This window comes from Saccopteryx leptura, chromosome 3 (genome assembly GCF_036850995.1).
Source record: "Saccopteryx leptura isolate mSacLep1 chromosome 3, mSacLep1_pri_phased_curated, whole genome shotgun sequence".
Lineage (NCBI taxonomy): Eukaryota > Metazoa > Chordata > Mammalia > Chiroptera > Emballonuridae > Saccopteryx > Saccopteryx leptura.
The window spans coordinates 365310859-365325465 of NC_089505.1; the positions used below are offsets into that span (position 1 = coordinate 365310859).

Below are 14607 nucleotides of genomic sequence, written 5' to 3' on the forward strand. Positions count from 1 at the left end.
TGACTGTTGCCCGGAAGAAGTGAGTGGGCAGTTGTTCAGTCACGGGCTGGAGCTATGGACCTCACCATGCGGGCGGAGCGTCCTCACTGCCTCTGCCTGGTGCCCAGTGCACTGGCAGCGGCGGCCTCTTCAGCTCAGGGCCGTAGGGGTGGATAGTCTTAGTTTTTTGTTTTGTTTTGTTTTTTTTTAAGGTGGATATTTATTAAATATTGCCCATTTGCCAGGCTCAATATAGAGCACATATGGGATGTTTATTAGTTTTGTTGAACTAAGTTTTTTTGGAAGTCTATATGAGAACTCAAACCATATTTGAAATATGGGGGAAAACATTGTGAAGTTTTGTTTTCACACTGGTCACAAGGTTAGATGAAATTAACTTCCCGAAGCACCCGCTGCGAGGTGAAGTAGGTGAACCTTCAGTTTGCATACAGATTTTAAATAGTTTTTATTTAAAAATTTTTCCATTGATTTGAGAGAGAGAGAAAGCAATAGATGCATCAACTTGTTGTTCCACTTAGTTACTCCTTTGACTTCTGCGCTTGTTGCTTGCTTCGTCATACATGCCCTGACCAGGGATCGAACCTGCGACCTCTGCGTGCAAGGACGATGGGCACTCTATCCACTGAGCCACCCGGCCAAGGCCTTTAATATATTTTTAACTTGATCACACAGGAGCCCTGAGGAGGAGTAGACAGGACAGATCGTACCCCTACTTGGTAGCTGACAAAATGGGGACTTAGATCACCTGCTTGCTAACCCTGTGCTTTTCTGTGCTTCCTGACTCCTCCTCCCTCCAGTCTCATAGACTGCATTCTCCTTTTTCTTTAATTTGCAAAAGGATGTGATACCTTCCCCTGTACTGAGTTAGAGCTCCTACTGCTTAGTTTTTCCCTGAGAAAAGAGGGAACGGAAGCCCATTTTAGAGGCACCTTCATTTGAGCGTAAACTAACTGTAGAGTTAGTTTAATGTTTTGAGTAGATTTGTAAAGAAAACAATACAATTTGACACTATTTCCTATTATTAATAAAAAGTGTAGAACACAAATTAATTGCATTCTGCCTAGACTTTTAATATGCTTGCATATTTTTTAAAAAGTAATAATATAGGCTTGCAAATGACACTGAAAAATGCCATCTCCTTTCTTTTGTTAAAGATAAACTTTTGGATTTAAAATAAAAATGGTTCGAGTAGCTATTTCATTTAAAATGTAGTAGAGACAGTTTAAACCTAAATTAATAGAAAGCTTGAAGAGTTTCAGGGCACTTTTGTTTCCTGTTCCAGAAGAGGGTAAAAGGAGACATTCAGAATGATGTTAATTTAAGTATACTGCTCACAAAAATTAGGGGATATTTCAAAATGAATATGAAGCTATAAAATATCCCCTAATTTTTTATTTATTTATTTAAATTTTATTTATTCATTTTTAGAGAGGAGAGAGAGAAACAGAGAGACAGAAGGGGGGAGGAGCTGGAAGCATCACCTCCCATATGTGCCTTGACCAGGCAAGCCCAGGGTTTCGAACCGGCGACCTCAGCATTTCCAGGTCAACGCTTTATCCACTGCACCACCACAGGTCAGGCTAAAATATCCCCTAATTTTTGTGAGCAGTGTATCTATGACGGGGAAATGATCTACCATCACCTTAGGTTGCCACGAGGGATGAGAACCCTGTGGGAACAGATACGAAGGGTGCTGAGTGGCTGGCCTTCTGGGGGAGGAGGAAGTGAACTCTGTCTCCGTCACTTTTCCAGCCTCTGACTAGACCGTGTTGTGACTGTTCTAGTGTCCACTGAAGTAGTTCCTCCTGTCTTTCAGTTCTGGAGAGCTGGCTGGACTTCACCGGGGAGCTGGAGCCGCCTGACCCGCTCACGAGACTGCCCCAGCTCAAACGCCACATCAAGCAGCTGCTCGTGGACATGGGCAAAGTGCAGCAGATCGCGACTCTCTGCTCCGTATGACGGCAGTGGACCCCGCGGGAAGGGCTGGGCTCTCCAGGCAGTGGCTTTTATTGTCCACGTGACTGCTGGGTGGACAGCTGGACAGTGACAGGGGAGTGCTGTCTGGCCATTCACTGATTTATGACATCGGTGGGATGGCGCCCTGGAAAGGAACGTGAAGAACAGCTCCATCAAGGAAGCGAATATGAAAAACGATCCATGAGCAAGCTACAAATGCTGTTGTGTTCAACGCCAAGGACCAGAGAGGGTGGACTGCAATCTGCTAAGGGGCGAGTCGGCAGGAGTTTTGGGTAATTGATTACATGAAGCACAGATCCCTATAGAAAGAAATATGCTGTATTTGTATAGTTTTTCGTAGGAAGGTCCTTGTTGATAAACCAGCATTTGGCCAAAAACTAAATTGTAGTGGAAACCTAGATTCTGGAGAGCTTTGTAAGTTGCCGTAAGAACTGTCCTCTCTGCAGCTGACCCAGCTGTATGGATGTGTACAGTGTGTCAACTTCTGTAGCAGCATGAGCTGTTTCCTAGGTGACCAGGGTCCTTAGTCAGAAAACTGATGGCAGCAGCCTCACTTCTGGGAGAACAGTTGTGGAATTGTTACTATGCATCTAGTCTAAAAACAAACACCCAGCGATTGGAATTTATTGTGGGCATTAAAGCTCACTGGACACAGAGGGGTCATTGTGCCAAATAAGGACGATGTGGCCGGAAAGAGGATTTGAGGTATTGTGGGCACTCTGCCCACTCCGAGTCTTATGTAATGCTGGTGGTCCAGAAGAGCGGGCGTCCCGGCCACTATAGACAGTAGACGTAGCTGTCTGTAGCCTGGGTGCCGTCTGCAGGCGTCCCGGCCACTATAGACAGTAGACGTAGCTGTCTGTAGCCTGGGTGCCGTCTGCAGGCGTCCGCGGACCGACGGTGTGATCCTGCGCACGCTTGGTGCCCGCCTTCAGAAAGGACTTGTAAACAGCCTCAGCGGGGATGAGGAGTGACAGAACTCGCAGATCTGTGGCGGTGGAGTCTCACCGCTGGTAGTGAATACTGGAGAAGCTTCGTTTCTGAAGAGGAATTTTATTTTTTAAAAAATACATGCGCACTCAAAACTTTTAGCTTTGATCACAAATGGACCCATTTCTGAAACCAAAGGCAACTGAGTTGCTGCGTTAGCTCTTGCTGGATCCCGAGCCCAGGCCCCCGGCTGCAGGGAGCGCCTCTCTGAGCTGTGGGTGCCCGCTCCGCGCAGGGAGGCGCCCGCGGCTGCCGGTGGGAAACTGACCCTCGCGTACGTGTGTACATAGCCCACGCATATTTATATCTACACATATCTAGTTTTATTACTATAGACTAAGAACTGGGGGGTAACATGAAATGTTACCTTTTAACAGACTGTTTTTAAAAATTAAAGATGTATGTACAGGTTTTGAAACTCTTTTAAAAAGGGGGAAGAAGACTGTTAAGAGGAGGCTGTGTGATGACATAGAACACTTGAATATTTTTTGCCTCATTCTGTGTATCAGTTCTGGCCATCTGAAAGTGCATCTAAGAACTGATAGACAGTAAACTTGAATTTATCTTTGATAAGAATTCATGCCACTGTACATTCAGATATTATTTAAATTTGCAAACACTGTTCTATATGTAAGGTACTGTATGGAAAACTCTTTATTAAAACTATTCGACATATCCTAAAACTTCAGCTTGCCTTTTTGCGGCCTTATATTTTGATGTAAAGGTGATCAGAAGAATGTGCAGAACAGTCTAGAACTTTTTCTTGCCTTTTGAGATTCTCCAGTTTGACAGAAGTGCCAAAGATCAGCAGTCGTATGTGTGTACTTGTGATACGTTGACTTTGTCAGAGATCTTACTGAGAAATGAAAAACTTTAGCAGAGATGATATTTTGGGGTAGTGGCTTAAATTTGCATATTAAAGAAGAAAAAGAGTGCCTATGTTCCATGTGTGAAGTAAATTTGCTAATGTCTGTTATTTCAAGATCGATACGGTTATCTTTGTGTTTAAAAATAATAGCTCTTTTTCCCTATTGTGGTTCAATGCTAGACATAGAATTTATATCTTCTTTTTTTTCTGAAATGGAGCCAGTAGCCTCCTTAACCTATGAGCAGTGGTATTGCCTAGATTCTTGTCACATGCAGGGAATCCTCTCTGTACCTAGTGACACTCATCTGTGTCCCATGACCATGGGTCACCTAATGCACGTTCATGCTTGTGGCCTCTTAAAGCGAGACCCCTACCTGTTCGCCAGCAGGCGAAGTTCCCTGGATGAGTAGATTGCTCAAGTTTTTGCTCTGCTTCTCTGTATATGAATTGGAAGTCTACATTTTTTAATTTAGATTTTTAAAGTAAATCTCGGTTAAATTATTTGTACGTGAGATCCCTTTAATACAGTCTCTCAGCAGTTCATTGAAGCCTTTTACTTTTGAAGGCAGTGCCTGAGTGTTCCTTATCTAAGAGTGTGCAAGTTCACTTGGAGAGACTTCAGATGAGTCGGTGTTCTTTCCACTTAGTCTGACTTTAAAAAAACACAAATATATACATTTAATTATAAACAGTAAACTAAAAGGGCATTTCGTAAAAGGTAACTTGTCATCATTACCCAGACAGGAGTATCGGTGGGGAGCGGTCATTCTTAGAGTGTCACCGATAAATAGAATTCCTACTTCCTCCTACTTGAGTGTGGTGCTGCTGCTCAATTATGATTTTCACTTAAGAGTAATGCCCTCTTTTAGGGAACGTGGTTATCCTCAGCATTTCAGGTCAGGCCCCCTGTCCTAATACTCATTTCCACCGACTTGTTTCTCTCAGATGTTCACCTCTCACGTGTTTAACACGGGGCCCCCGTTTTCCCTCCCATCACCTGGCTGTCTTGCCGACCTCACCCTCCGAGCTAAGAGCACCACCCTGAGGGCCGGGCTTGTCGCCCCGTCTCAGTCTCCTCCCTACCTGGGCCTCATCCTCAAAACCGGCCGTGTCTCCTTCCTCCTCCTCAGCCCACTGCTCACCCATTTTGGACCAAAATCGGGCCATGCAGGGATCACTACCTGAATTTTAACTTCGCACTTATTCCACGTCATCAAAGCGGTCACTTCAGGCCAAGGGTTGACTGGCCAAGCGCCCTCCCCGGGCCAGGTGTTATGCATGTTGCCCGCACTCATTTAGTTGATACCCCAAGTTGATGTTTTCCTGGTTCCTGGCATGATGAGTGGGTTTTGGTCGAAACCTGGACAGTTGGGTGTTGTGTTAAGAAATTCTAGATCTCAGTTAAACATGGAATTTTAGTAGAACTCTTCTGACATAGCTGGTGGAGGAGGAGAGACACCACCTCACCTCATTGCTGCTGGGGGACAGAAGTCCAGGCCGCTGCTCTGCCTCCGCTGACCCCTGCCAGGGAATGTGCTCCTGGTTCCTGCTGGCTGGGTAGGGTTTCGGGCCCCCCACTAGCCCTGTGCCGGCTGGGAGGAGGGAGGTGGCTCGTTACTGCCCTCCATGTCACGGCCAGGAAGTCGCCTCAGTGACTCACCGAGAAACGGCCTCGCTGCTGCTGGGCAGTGGTGCCAGTCCTGCCCCTCCGCCAGGCCCTGCCTGACGCCACCCTGCTGGACGGGGAGAGCACCCCCTTATCACCACTGGGTAGGGGTGGAGGTCCAGGCTCCCCACGTGGTCTGCACGGACCCTGTGCAGGGCTCCGGGGAGCCCCCTGTCGCTCGCTAAGGGTGGACTCTGTCTGTCCCTAGGGGCCTGTGCGAGCGAGGGAGAGAGTGGAGTCACCGTTCTCTGCAGTGCCTGCTGCCCATTTCCTGGAGCTTGGGCTCCAGAGGCTTTTTGGGGGGTTTTCTAGGTGGCTGCTTCTGCAACACCTGGTCTGAGGTCCACGAGGCCAAGCCCAGTCCACAAGGCTCACTTCCGCATGGTCCCTCCTGCCCCGAGCTGGCGAGCTGGCTGCCCTGCTCCGTTCTGCTTGTTTATCTGGGACATCCGGGGAACTTAGCTGCGCTCAGCAGGAGGGACAGGGGAAGTATGTCGATTCCACCTTCCTGGAAGCATACGTTGTGTACCAGGAATTTCGGGTATCACCCTGGCGACCCAGGAGAAGAAGGGTGTGGTTCTGAGCTCCTGGGGGTGGGAGACAGACGCGGACGGGAGAGTTATCCAGCAGCGGTGCGGCCGGGCTAGGGGACAGGCGGCTTGGATGAGAGATCTGCGCTGGGTGACCGCTGACAGGTGTCAGTGACATCTGATATTTCGAAGCCATCTCCTTTAAATTCCATTTTCTCTCCATTTCCCCCAAGTCTTTAGGAAGTAAGTGCTCGTTACACATAGCGCAGGAACCGTCGAGAAGGCCGGGGACGGCAGAGAGGCTCTGTGATTGTATTTGGGGACAGGGAGAGTGGGAAGGTGGCTGTCCCGCCGAGGGGTGGCCTGCCAGGAGGACGGAGGACAGGGCCTGCAGCAGGGGTGAGGGCCAGGCCAGGGCTCTGCCACCTGGAGTGAGCACAGAAGCTTGCACGTCCCCCCCGGCTTGGTGGCGGCCACGCGGGCGCTCGGGGTCCTCGGAGGCCTTTCAGAAACATCCCCTTTTCTCCAGCCTGGTGCTATGACCTTCACTCTCCTCTAGGGGCTGAGATGTGACCACTGTCATTAGGAGGGTGCCTGCCCCTCTCGGTTCCCCAGGCTGATCAACACTGGACAGTCTGACCCCGAGTGCCCACCCATGCTTCCTCCCAGCCAGGACCAAGGACATCCCTTCCTTTTCTGCCAAAACCTTTACCGTAATTCCGTTAGTAGAGGGTGCGCAGGACAGAATGATTGACGCTTGGGTGCCTCCCCTCCCGTTCTGCCCTTGAGAAGTCAGAGGCGGAGGGGGCGGAAGCAAGCTGGACTTCAGGTCCATGGCTGCTGGGTCCGGCTCTGAGCGTGGAGCCCAGGAGCTGAGTCACGATGAGAACGTGGATCCGTGCGGGAGGGCAGTGCCGGCGGCGTGGTCGTCTCTGAGCTCACCGCTCTGTTGCTTGGGTGGAAAGAAGCACTTCTCCCGGGCGGTTCCAGCCCAGTGGGCTCTCCCCTCTGGAGCCATCTGAGCAGCGCCCTCCTCCCGGTGACTTCTCAAGTGGAGTCCGCTCACTGTCCGAAGTTCCTTGACCTCACAGCACTCCTCGTTCCTGGTAGATGAGTTCCAGCGTCCCCAAGGCACCAAACCCAGTGGAGCGGAGTGCCTGTCACGGGCAGGAGGTGCTGACACACTCTTGCTCCCTGGGGCCCGGGCCAGCGTGGATGACTCAGCACCGGCTGAGGCCTCTAGCTCTGTGCCTGCACTTCGGGGTGGGCTGGCTACATTAGGCTGTGATTGTTCCACTAGGGTAGTGAAGAGATACGGCGGGCTCTCCATAGCACGGGGTGGGCCTTGGTTCCTGTAGTCGGAGCAGCAACAGGGCCGAGTGGTGGGAAGTTCTTCCTCTTGGGTCTTCTTTACCAGAAAATGCCAACACACATTCTCAAATCATCGAAATGTCTCCTTAGTTATGCCAAGTCCCCATGGCTAAGCGGTCGTTAAGACCTGCCCACGCCTCTTCCTGAACACCCAAGGAGCGTGTCTCCATCCCCCGCCCCTGCAGGGGAGAAACGGCCTGGCAGGGCCAGGGCGGGAGGCCGGGAGGCCAGGCAGGAAGCTGTGCTGGTCAGCTGCCCCTCCCAGCCTGTCCTCCTGCCCTCCCTCTCCCTCGAACCATGTCCCCCCAGAGTCCCGTTCGCTGTTTGTTTCCACTCAACTGCCACATTCACAGCGAGGTCCTCTTTGCTCCCTCCCCACCCCCCCGCCTGTCCTGACCTGTCCCTCGCCTCTCACCCTGCTAGGTTCCGTGTACCTGTCCTTGCCTGGCACAATGTCATTTGCCAATAGGAAAATTAATAGTGACAACTACTAGCACGTCGTAGGCACGTACTCGTCAGTGTCTCGTTTATTCCCACAGCCTCCCTAGCAAGTGGGTCCCCATCACTGTTCTCCTGGTATTTCTGTTTTCTCGAGAAGGAGGCTGGGGCTAGGGGGGCGGGCGGGGACCAGGTCACCTTGCCAGGTCACACAGAGGGACAGGAGCGAAGGAAGGAAGCTAGCTTTGCTCAGAGAAAACACGCTGGTGGTGTACGATGTACAGAAGATGTAGTTCCTGCTCCCTGCAGGTTGGTGACATCAGCAGTCCCAGGCAGCGGGGAGAGGAGGACAAATATCAGCGTGAATGTGTGTGTCTGGCTCCCCTCGCTGACACCCTGACAGTCTACCGTCCTGACTTTGCCTGTTTCATTCTCTGCCGTACCATTGCCTAGCATGGCATCTGCTCACTGCTGGGCTCTAAAAATCTAGTGGTCGAAGGGAAGAGGGAAGGCGGGGGGAGGAGGAGAGGAAGGGAGGGATGGAGGGTGGAAGGAAGGAGGGAGGAAGGAAGGGATGGAGGGATGGAAGGAAGGAGGGAGGAAGGAAGGGATGGAGGGTGGAAAGAAGGAGGGAGGAAGGAAGGAGGGAGGAGGAAAGGAAGGAAGGGATGGAGGGATGGAAGGAAGGAGGGAGGAAGGAAGGGATGGAGGGATGGAAGGAAGGAGGGAGGAAGGAAGGAGGGAGGAAGGAAGGGATGGAGGGTGGAAGGAAGGGATGGAGGGATGGAAGGAAGGGATGGAAGGAAGGAGGGAGGAAGGAAGGGATGGAGGGTGGAAGGAAGGGATGGAGGGTGGAAGGAAGGGATGGAGGGTGGAAGGAAGGGATGGAGGGTGGAAGGAAGGAGGGAGGAAGGAAGGGATGGAGGGTGGAAGGAAGGGATGGAGGGATGGAAGGAAGGAGGGAGGAAGGAAGGGATGGAGGGTGGAAGGAAGGAGGGAGGAAGGAAGGGACGGAGGGATGGAAGGAAGGAGGGAGGAGGAGGAGCGGCTTTTCTCCCCGGGGGCCTGAGCCTGTTGCCCACGGAGCCGCGGAGCTGTGGCTCCCCGTGTGTAGATGCGTTTGGAAGCCACCCACCCCAAGTCGGCTCCCCCACGTCCTCAGCAAGGGTTTCACCCCCCACCGGCCACACAAGTGTCCTCAGGGGGCAGCCGCGGGTGGAGGAACCCTTGTGACCCACAGAGAACACAGGGCGGGGCTGCTTTCCTGAGTGCCCAGTGGGGGGGGCACTGCAGCTCCATAAAGGCCCCCTGCCCAGAGCCCTGGCACAGGAGTGCTTCTAGCTCTTCTCCCCGGGGAGGGCTCAGGAGAATGGCGCTGGCCCTGTGGGTCTTCAGCCTGCTGGGCTCAGCCCGCTTGGTGTCAGCCAACATTTTCGGTGAGTTCCCAGCCCAAGGCCCTGGGGCGGGAGGAGGGGGGAGGTCTAACCCCTCCCGTGTCCCTTTCCTTGGTTATTTGCTCTTTCCCTTACAGATGAAGAGACAGAGATTCTGAGAGGTGGACTCTGTTGTCTGAGGTCACAGGTCACAGAGCTAGTGAATGCTGAACAGGAAACGGGGAACTAACTAATTTAATTCTAACTCCCTGCACCCCACACTGTTGGCGAAGTGACATTTTCTTTTTCCATGTCCTTAGCTACCTCCAGGCCTAGGTCATCCATGGGAGGCAGCTGAGTAGTCAGCAGGTAGCAACCACTCCCCCCCCACACACACACACATTGTAGTCAGCAGGTAGCAACCACTTCTCCCCCCCCACACACACATTGTAGTCAGCAGGTAGCAACCACTCCCCCCCCACACACACACATTGTAGTCAGCAGGTAGCAACCACTTCTCCCCCCCCACACACACATTGTAGACAGCAGGTAGCAACCACTTCTCCCCCCCCACACACACACATTGTAGTCAGCAGGTAGCAACCACTCCCCCCCCCCCCCACACACACATTGTAGTCAGCAGGTAGCAACCACTTCTCCCCCCCCCCCACACACACACATTGTAGTCAGCAGGTAGCAACCACTTCTCCCCCCCACACACACACACACATTGTAGTCAGCAGGTAGCAACCACTCCCCCCCCCCCCACACACACACATTTACCTGTGAAGTGAAATAGACCGTGCTTTGGCTGCCGTGGCTCAGGCGCTCGCTGTGTGACTTTGGAAAAGTCTAAGCTTCCGTTTCCTCTGTGGAAAAGGAAGCAAAGGACACTGACCCCCTGATGCGACTGCAGCTTCCGAGTAAGCCCTGGCCTATTTCATATGTTCTCAGTGAGAATAAGACACGTGAGACTCATTAATGAATTTGTATTTCTGCTCCGTGCCGGAAGACAGTGCTCTCTCTCTGCAGGGAGAGCTTGATAAACCCGAGAACACCCCGTTGATGGTGTTCTGACCTAACCCAACCGTGCAGGCCAAGGGTCTCTTCTGAACCCTTCTCCTTCCTGCTGTATTGACCTTGAGCGGGTGACCTTCTCTGGCCCTGTCTCAGTGTCACACGGATAAAACGGAGATATCGCCCCCTCTTCCCTCACCAGGGTGTGTTGAGGATGAGATGAGTTAATGTCACACTTGGAAAAGTGTGAATAGTTGCAGAATTACAGGTTGGAACCTAGGGTCCGGTGATGATGTTGGAAATGGGGTGCAGAAGAGCGTCTGTGCTGGGGGGACCCCGCTTCTGTTCCCGGAGCCCGGGCCGCACTGAGCTCTGACACGTCGCTTCCCTCCGTGTAGAATACCAGGTGGACGCCCAGCCCCTCCGTCCCTGCGAGCTGCGGAGGGAAAGGGCCTTCAGGGAGCAAGCAGACTACGTCCCCCAGTGCGCTGAAGATGGCAGCTTCCAGTAAGGGTTACCTCAGCCCCGCGGGCCCTCGGGGTCCTCAGAGGCCTTTCAGAAACAGCTCGTTTTCTCCAGCCTGGTGCTATGACCTTCACTCTCCTCTAGGGGCTGAGATGTGACCACTGTCATCAGCAGGGTGCCTGCCCCTCTCGGTTCCCCAGGCTGATCAACACTGGACAGTCTGACCCCGAGTGCCCACCCATGCTTCCTCCCAGCCAGGACCAAGGACATCCCTTCCTTTTCTGCCAAAACCTTTACCGTAATTCTGTTAGTAGAGGGTGCGCAGGACAGAATGATTGACGCTCGGGTGCCTCCCCTCCCGTTCTGCCCTTGAGAAGTCAGAGGCGGAGGGGGCGGAAGCAAGCTGGACTTCAGGTCCATGGCTGCTGGGTCCGGCTCTGGGCTTCCTACTGCGGTCTCTCCAGGGAGCCCCCCTCTGAGGGGGCTTCTCTGCTGTCCGATCATGCACTTGGGGCCCTGACTCTCTCCCCGTGGAGTGCAGTGACAACCTAAGCGACCCTCCCCACCTTGCTGCACTGCACACCCAGGAATTCTTTGCCGGGGATACAGTGTAACTTGCCAGGCTCTTCTCACCGCCTGGAAGTTGGGGGACCCCCTCCAGGACTGTCATGCGGGAAACGGGGTGAAACGGAGTGAACGGCCCTCCCAGCCTCTGTTTCCCCTGTGCCCCGCGTGCCGGACTGCGCTCCTTCTGACCAGCTCCCCGGAGTACAAGTCAGGCGGGTCCCTGGGACTCCTGGGGCCGCAGAGAAGTCGGGACAGCTGGCTGCCCTCACTGGCCTGATTATGTGGTGGCTTTCCCCCGTTCTAGCCGTGTGGTTTCAAGCCCACCCTCTGCCCTCGACCTGCAGCGCCTTTCAGAACGCCTGGGCCTCCTCCGGCCTCAGTGCCGCCACCGCTGCGCCCCCCGGGGACCCCCAAGCCTGTGCTTCCCTGTGTCCCCCAGAACCGAGGGCCTGCTCGCTGAGTCCCCGTTATGAGCCCTCGCCCCTGGCCCACGTAAAGAGGGCTCTCGCTGACTGTGCGCGGCCTCCATGGGGCTGAGGCGTCAGGCCGCAGGACGGCCACTTGCTGCAGAGCCTGCCGATGGGGCCGCGGGGGGCATGGCTGAGGCGGCCGGGTTAGCAGAGCGGGGAGGAAAGGCTTTTCCCTTCCGAGTCACCGGCCGCCTCCGCTCCGATCGCTCCCTAATGCACACGAATGGAAACCTGGAGGACTGGGAGGGCGGAGGAGCCGGTAACCGTGTCCCTGAGGGCGGAGGAGCCGGTAACCGTGTCCCTGAGGGCGGAGGAGCCGGTAACCGTGTCCCTGAGGGCGGAGGAGCCGGTAACCGTGTCCCTGAGGGCGGAGGAGCCGGTAACCGTGTCCCTGTGCCCTGCCTCCCCGCAGACCCGTCCAGTGCGAGAACCATGGCCGTTCCTGCTGGTGCGTGGACGCCGATGGCAGCGAAGTGCCCGGCAGCCGGCGGCCCGGGAGGCCCGCGGCGTGTAAGTGGGAAAGGGGGGGGTGACAGGGCTGTCCCCTGGGAGAGGGGGACCTTGCTGGGGCCAGGCGGGTGTGGGAGGGAGTGCTGGGCTCAGCGGGTGGCCAGGCAGGGGTCCCTCTGGGCCGCTGGCTCTTCCTCGAGTTGGGTGGACAGTCCTGCACGGGAGATCCGTGTCTGGCAGGACTCCTGTGACAAAGTCCAGCGGGGCCACCAAGTCACTTGTTCGGCAAATGGCGATGGAGTTCCCCCACATGCCGGTGTCTGGGCCCGGTGCCGGGGACACCGTGGTGGCCAGACGGGAAAGGCCTCTGAGCCAGGGAGCAGCCAGGTCGCCGCGAAGCGTGTTCTCACCTGAGCTGTTTCTGATGTCAGAGACTTAGGTGAAAACTCCCCTGTGAAAGTAACGATTGGGATGAGTCGTTAAAGAAGCAGTTTCCGTTTACAGCATGTCACAGTTAAGCCTAACACAAAGGTCACCGGAAGCTGGTCACCTTCAAACGGTGAACTAGAGTCTAGAACCACGCTGCCCTTTAATGGAGGAAAGTCCTGTTTCGGGCACTGGTGTTGCCCGGCCCGCATGGCTGGGGCTGGTTCCCAGCCCGCTGGTGAGTGACCCTGAGCAGGTCACACGCCCTCGCTGAACGTAGGTTCGGCCTCACAGGGTGTGCAGGGGCTTAACACATGTGTAAGACACCTGGCACAAAGTAGACATTCAGTCAGGGCAGGCAGCGCTCATGTCACCGATCCTCACGCAGCTGAAGGAGGGCAGTTGTATTTTCAAGTCTCCAGGTAAGGTGAGTGAGGCACAGAGAGGTGAAGCAACTTCTCCAAGGTTGCACAGCAAGCCCTCGGGGGAATTCAGACTCAGGCAAGCTCTTTTAACAGCCAGGCCTGTGCTCCGTTCACAGCCACCTCTACAGCACCAGGGTGCTGGGGTGTCCGGGAGACGGGGGATGGGGCAGGGTGAGAGCTGCCCTCTCCAGACCTGGTCTGCGGGCTGCCGGAAGGAATCCTGGGGCGGGGCGGACAGTCGGAACGCTGGTCCCGGGCTGACCCCAGCTCACCGGGCATCCCAGGCCTGGTGGGTGGGAACCTCTCGGCTGTGGGAAGGGCCGCCCGCCCCCCTCGGGGGAGGGAGCGGGAGTTCTCCTGGGCTGACGCCTGACACTGCCCCTCCTGCCCGCAGGCCGGTCCTTCTGCCAGCTGCAGAGGCAGCAAATCCTGCTGAGCGGCTACCTCAACAGCACGGCCACCCCCTACCTGCCCCAGTGCCAGGCCTCGGGGGCGTACGCGCCCGTGCAGTGTGACGCGCAGCGGCGGCAGTGCTGGTGCGTGGACGCGGACGGGATGGAGGTGTACGGGACCCGCCAGCGGGGGAGGCCCGTGAGATGTGAGTGTTCCTGCGCACGTGGCTTCCCTCCCATAACCAAAACCAGAGCAGAGGACCTGGCCGCGGGCGGGACGGGAGCCTCTGAGGAAGAGCCTCTCACTTCCGATATCTCCATATGGTGGGGGATCCATGTGCGCTGGCTGTTTCTTAGAAGCCTAAGCAGGGTTGTGAGACCGTAGTCCCTGCTTGGGTCTCCGGCTGCCATGTGAATGTAGCATGAATGTAAGCCTGTAGGCTGTAGAAGCATCTGCACCTAGTCTTTATTATTATTATTATTACTTTTATTACTAAGTGAGGAGTGGGGGGCAGAGAGACAGACTCCCTCATATGCCCCAACCAGGATCCACCTGGCAAGCCCCCCTACCATGCTCTGCCCATCTGCAGTGTTGCTCTGTTACTTGGCAACCAAGCTATTTTAGTGCCTGAGGTGAGGCCCTGGAGCCATCCTCAGGGCCCAGGGCCAATGCACTCAAACCAATGGAGTCTTGGTTGTGGGAGAGGAAGAGAGAAAGAGGGAAGGGGAGAGAGAGGGGTGGAGAAGCAGATGAGTGCTTCTCCTGTGTGCCCTGACCGAGAATTGAACCCAGGACTTCTATACACCAGACGGATTCTCTACCACTGAGCCAACTGGCCAGGGTCCTATTCTTACATAAGTGAACGTATTTCCTTGGAAATTTTCAGGTCCAAGGAGCTGCGAGATAAGAAACCGCCGCCTTCTCCACGGGGTCGGGGACAAGTCACCGCCCCAGTGTTCTCCCGATGGAGGGTTCCTGCCCGTCCAGTGCAAGTTTGTGAACACCACAGACATGATGGTTTTCGACCTGGTCCACAGCTACAACAGGTAAGGGGAGCAAGCCTGCGGGCGTGCCCGTTGCTGGGACATCCCTTCCTATCTCCTGCCAAAGCTTGTGCCCACCTTGGGGCTGGGCGCTGCGATGTGTCATGCATGTGACCCTGTGGGGTTTGAGAGAGGCCT

The 14607-nt window shown here is 54.8% G+C and overlaps 2 protein-coding genes and 1 long non-coding RNA gene across 12 annotated transcripts in view; 2 read left to right on the top strand and 1 right to left on the bottom strand.

The window, feature by feature from the left end:
* The window catches only part of PHF20L1 (PHD finger protein 20 like 1), a 78553-nt gene extending 76199 nt beyond the window's left edge, over positions 1-2354 (top strand). For all 10 annotated transcript variants that reach the window (XM_066379542.1, XM_066379541.1, XM_066379545.1 and 7 more), the window contains one exon: positions 1817-2354. In XM_066379542.1, the coding sequence (XP_066235639.1) occupies positions 1817-1959 (143 nt within the window). In that variant the 3' untranslated portion in view covers positions 1960-2354. The remainder of the gene's footprint in view (positions 1-1816) is intronic.
* On the bottom strand, positions 2323-3898 carry LOC136401387 (uncharacterized). The gene is made up of 2 exons (XR_010750512.1): positions 2873-3898; positions 2323-2784 (listed from the first exon to the last, which is right to left on the bottom strand). It is a non-coding gene; the product is annotated as an uncharacterized lncRNA (long non-coding RNA).
* A 5311-nt stretch (positions 3899-9209) lies between these two features.
* The window catches only part of TG (thyroglobulin), a 228179-nt gene continuing 222781 nt past the window's right edge, over positions 9210-14607 (top strand). Inside the window, exons 1-5 of the mRNA XM_066372766.1 lie at positions 9210-9276; positions 10629-10737; positions 12145-12242; positions 13428-13631; positions 14313-14472. Coding sequence (XP_066228863.1) covers positions 9210-9276; positions 10629-10737; positions 12145-12242; positions 13428-13631; positions 14313-14472 — 638 coding nt within the window. The remainder of the gene's footprint in view (positions 9277-10628; positions 10738-12144; positions 12243-13427; positions 13632-14312; positions 14473-14607) is intronic.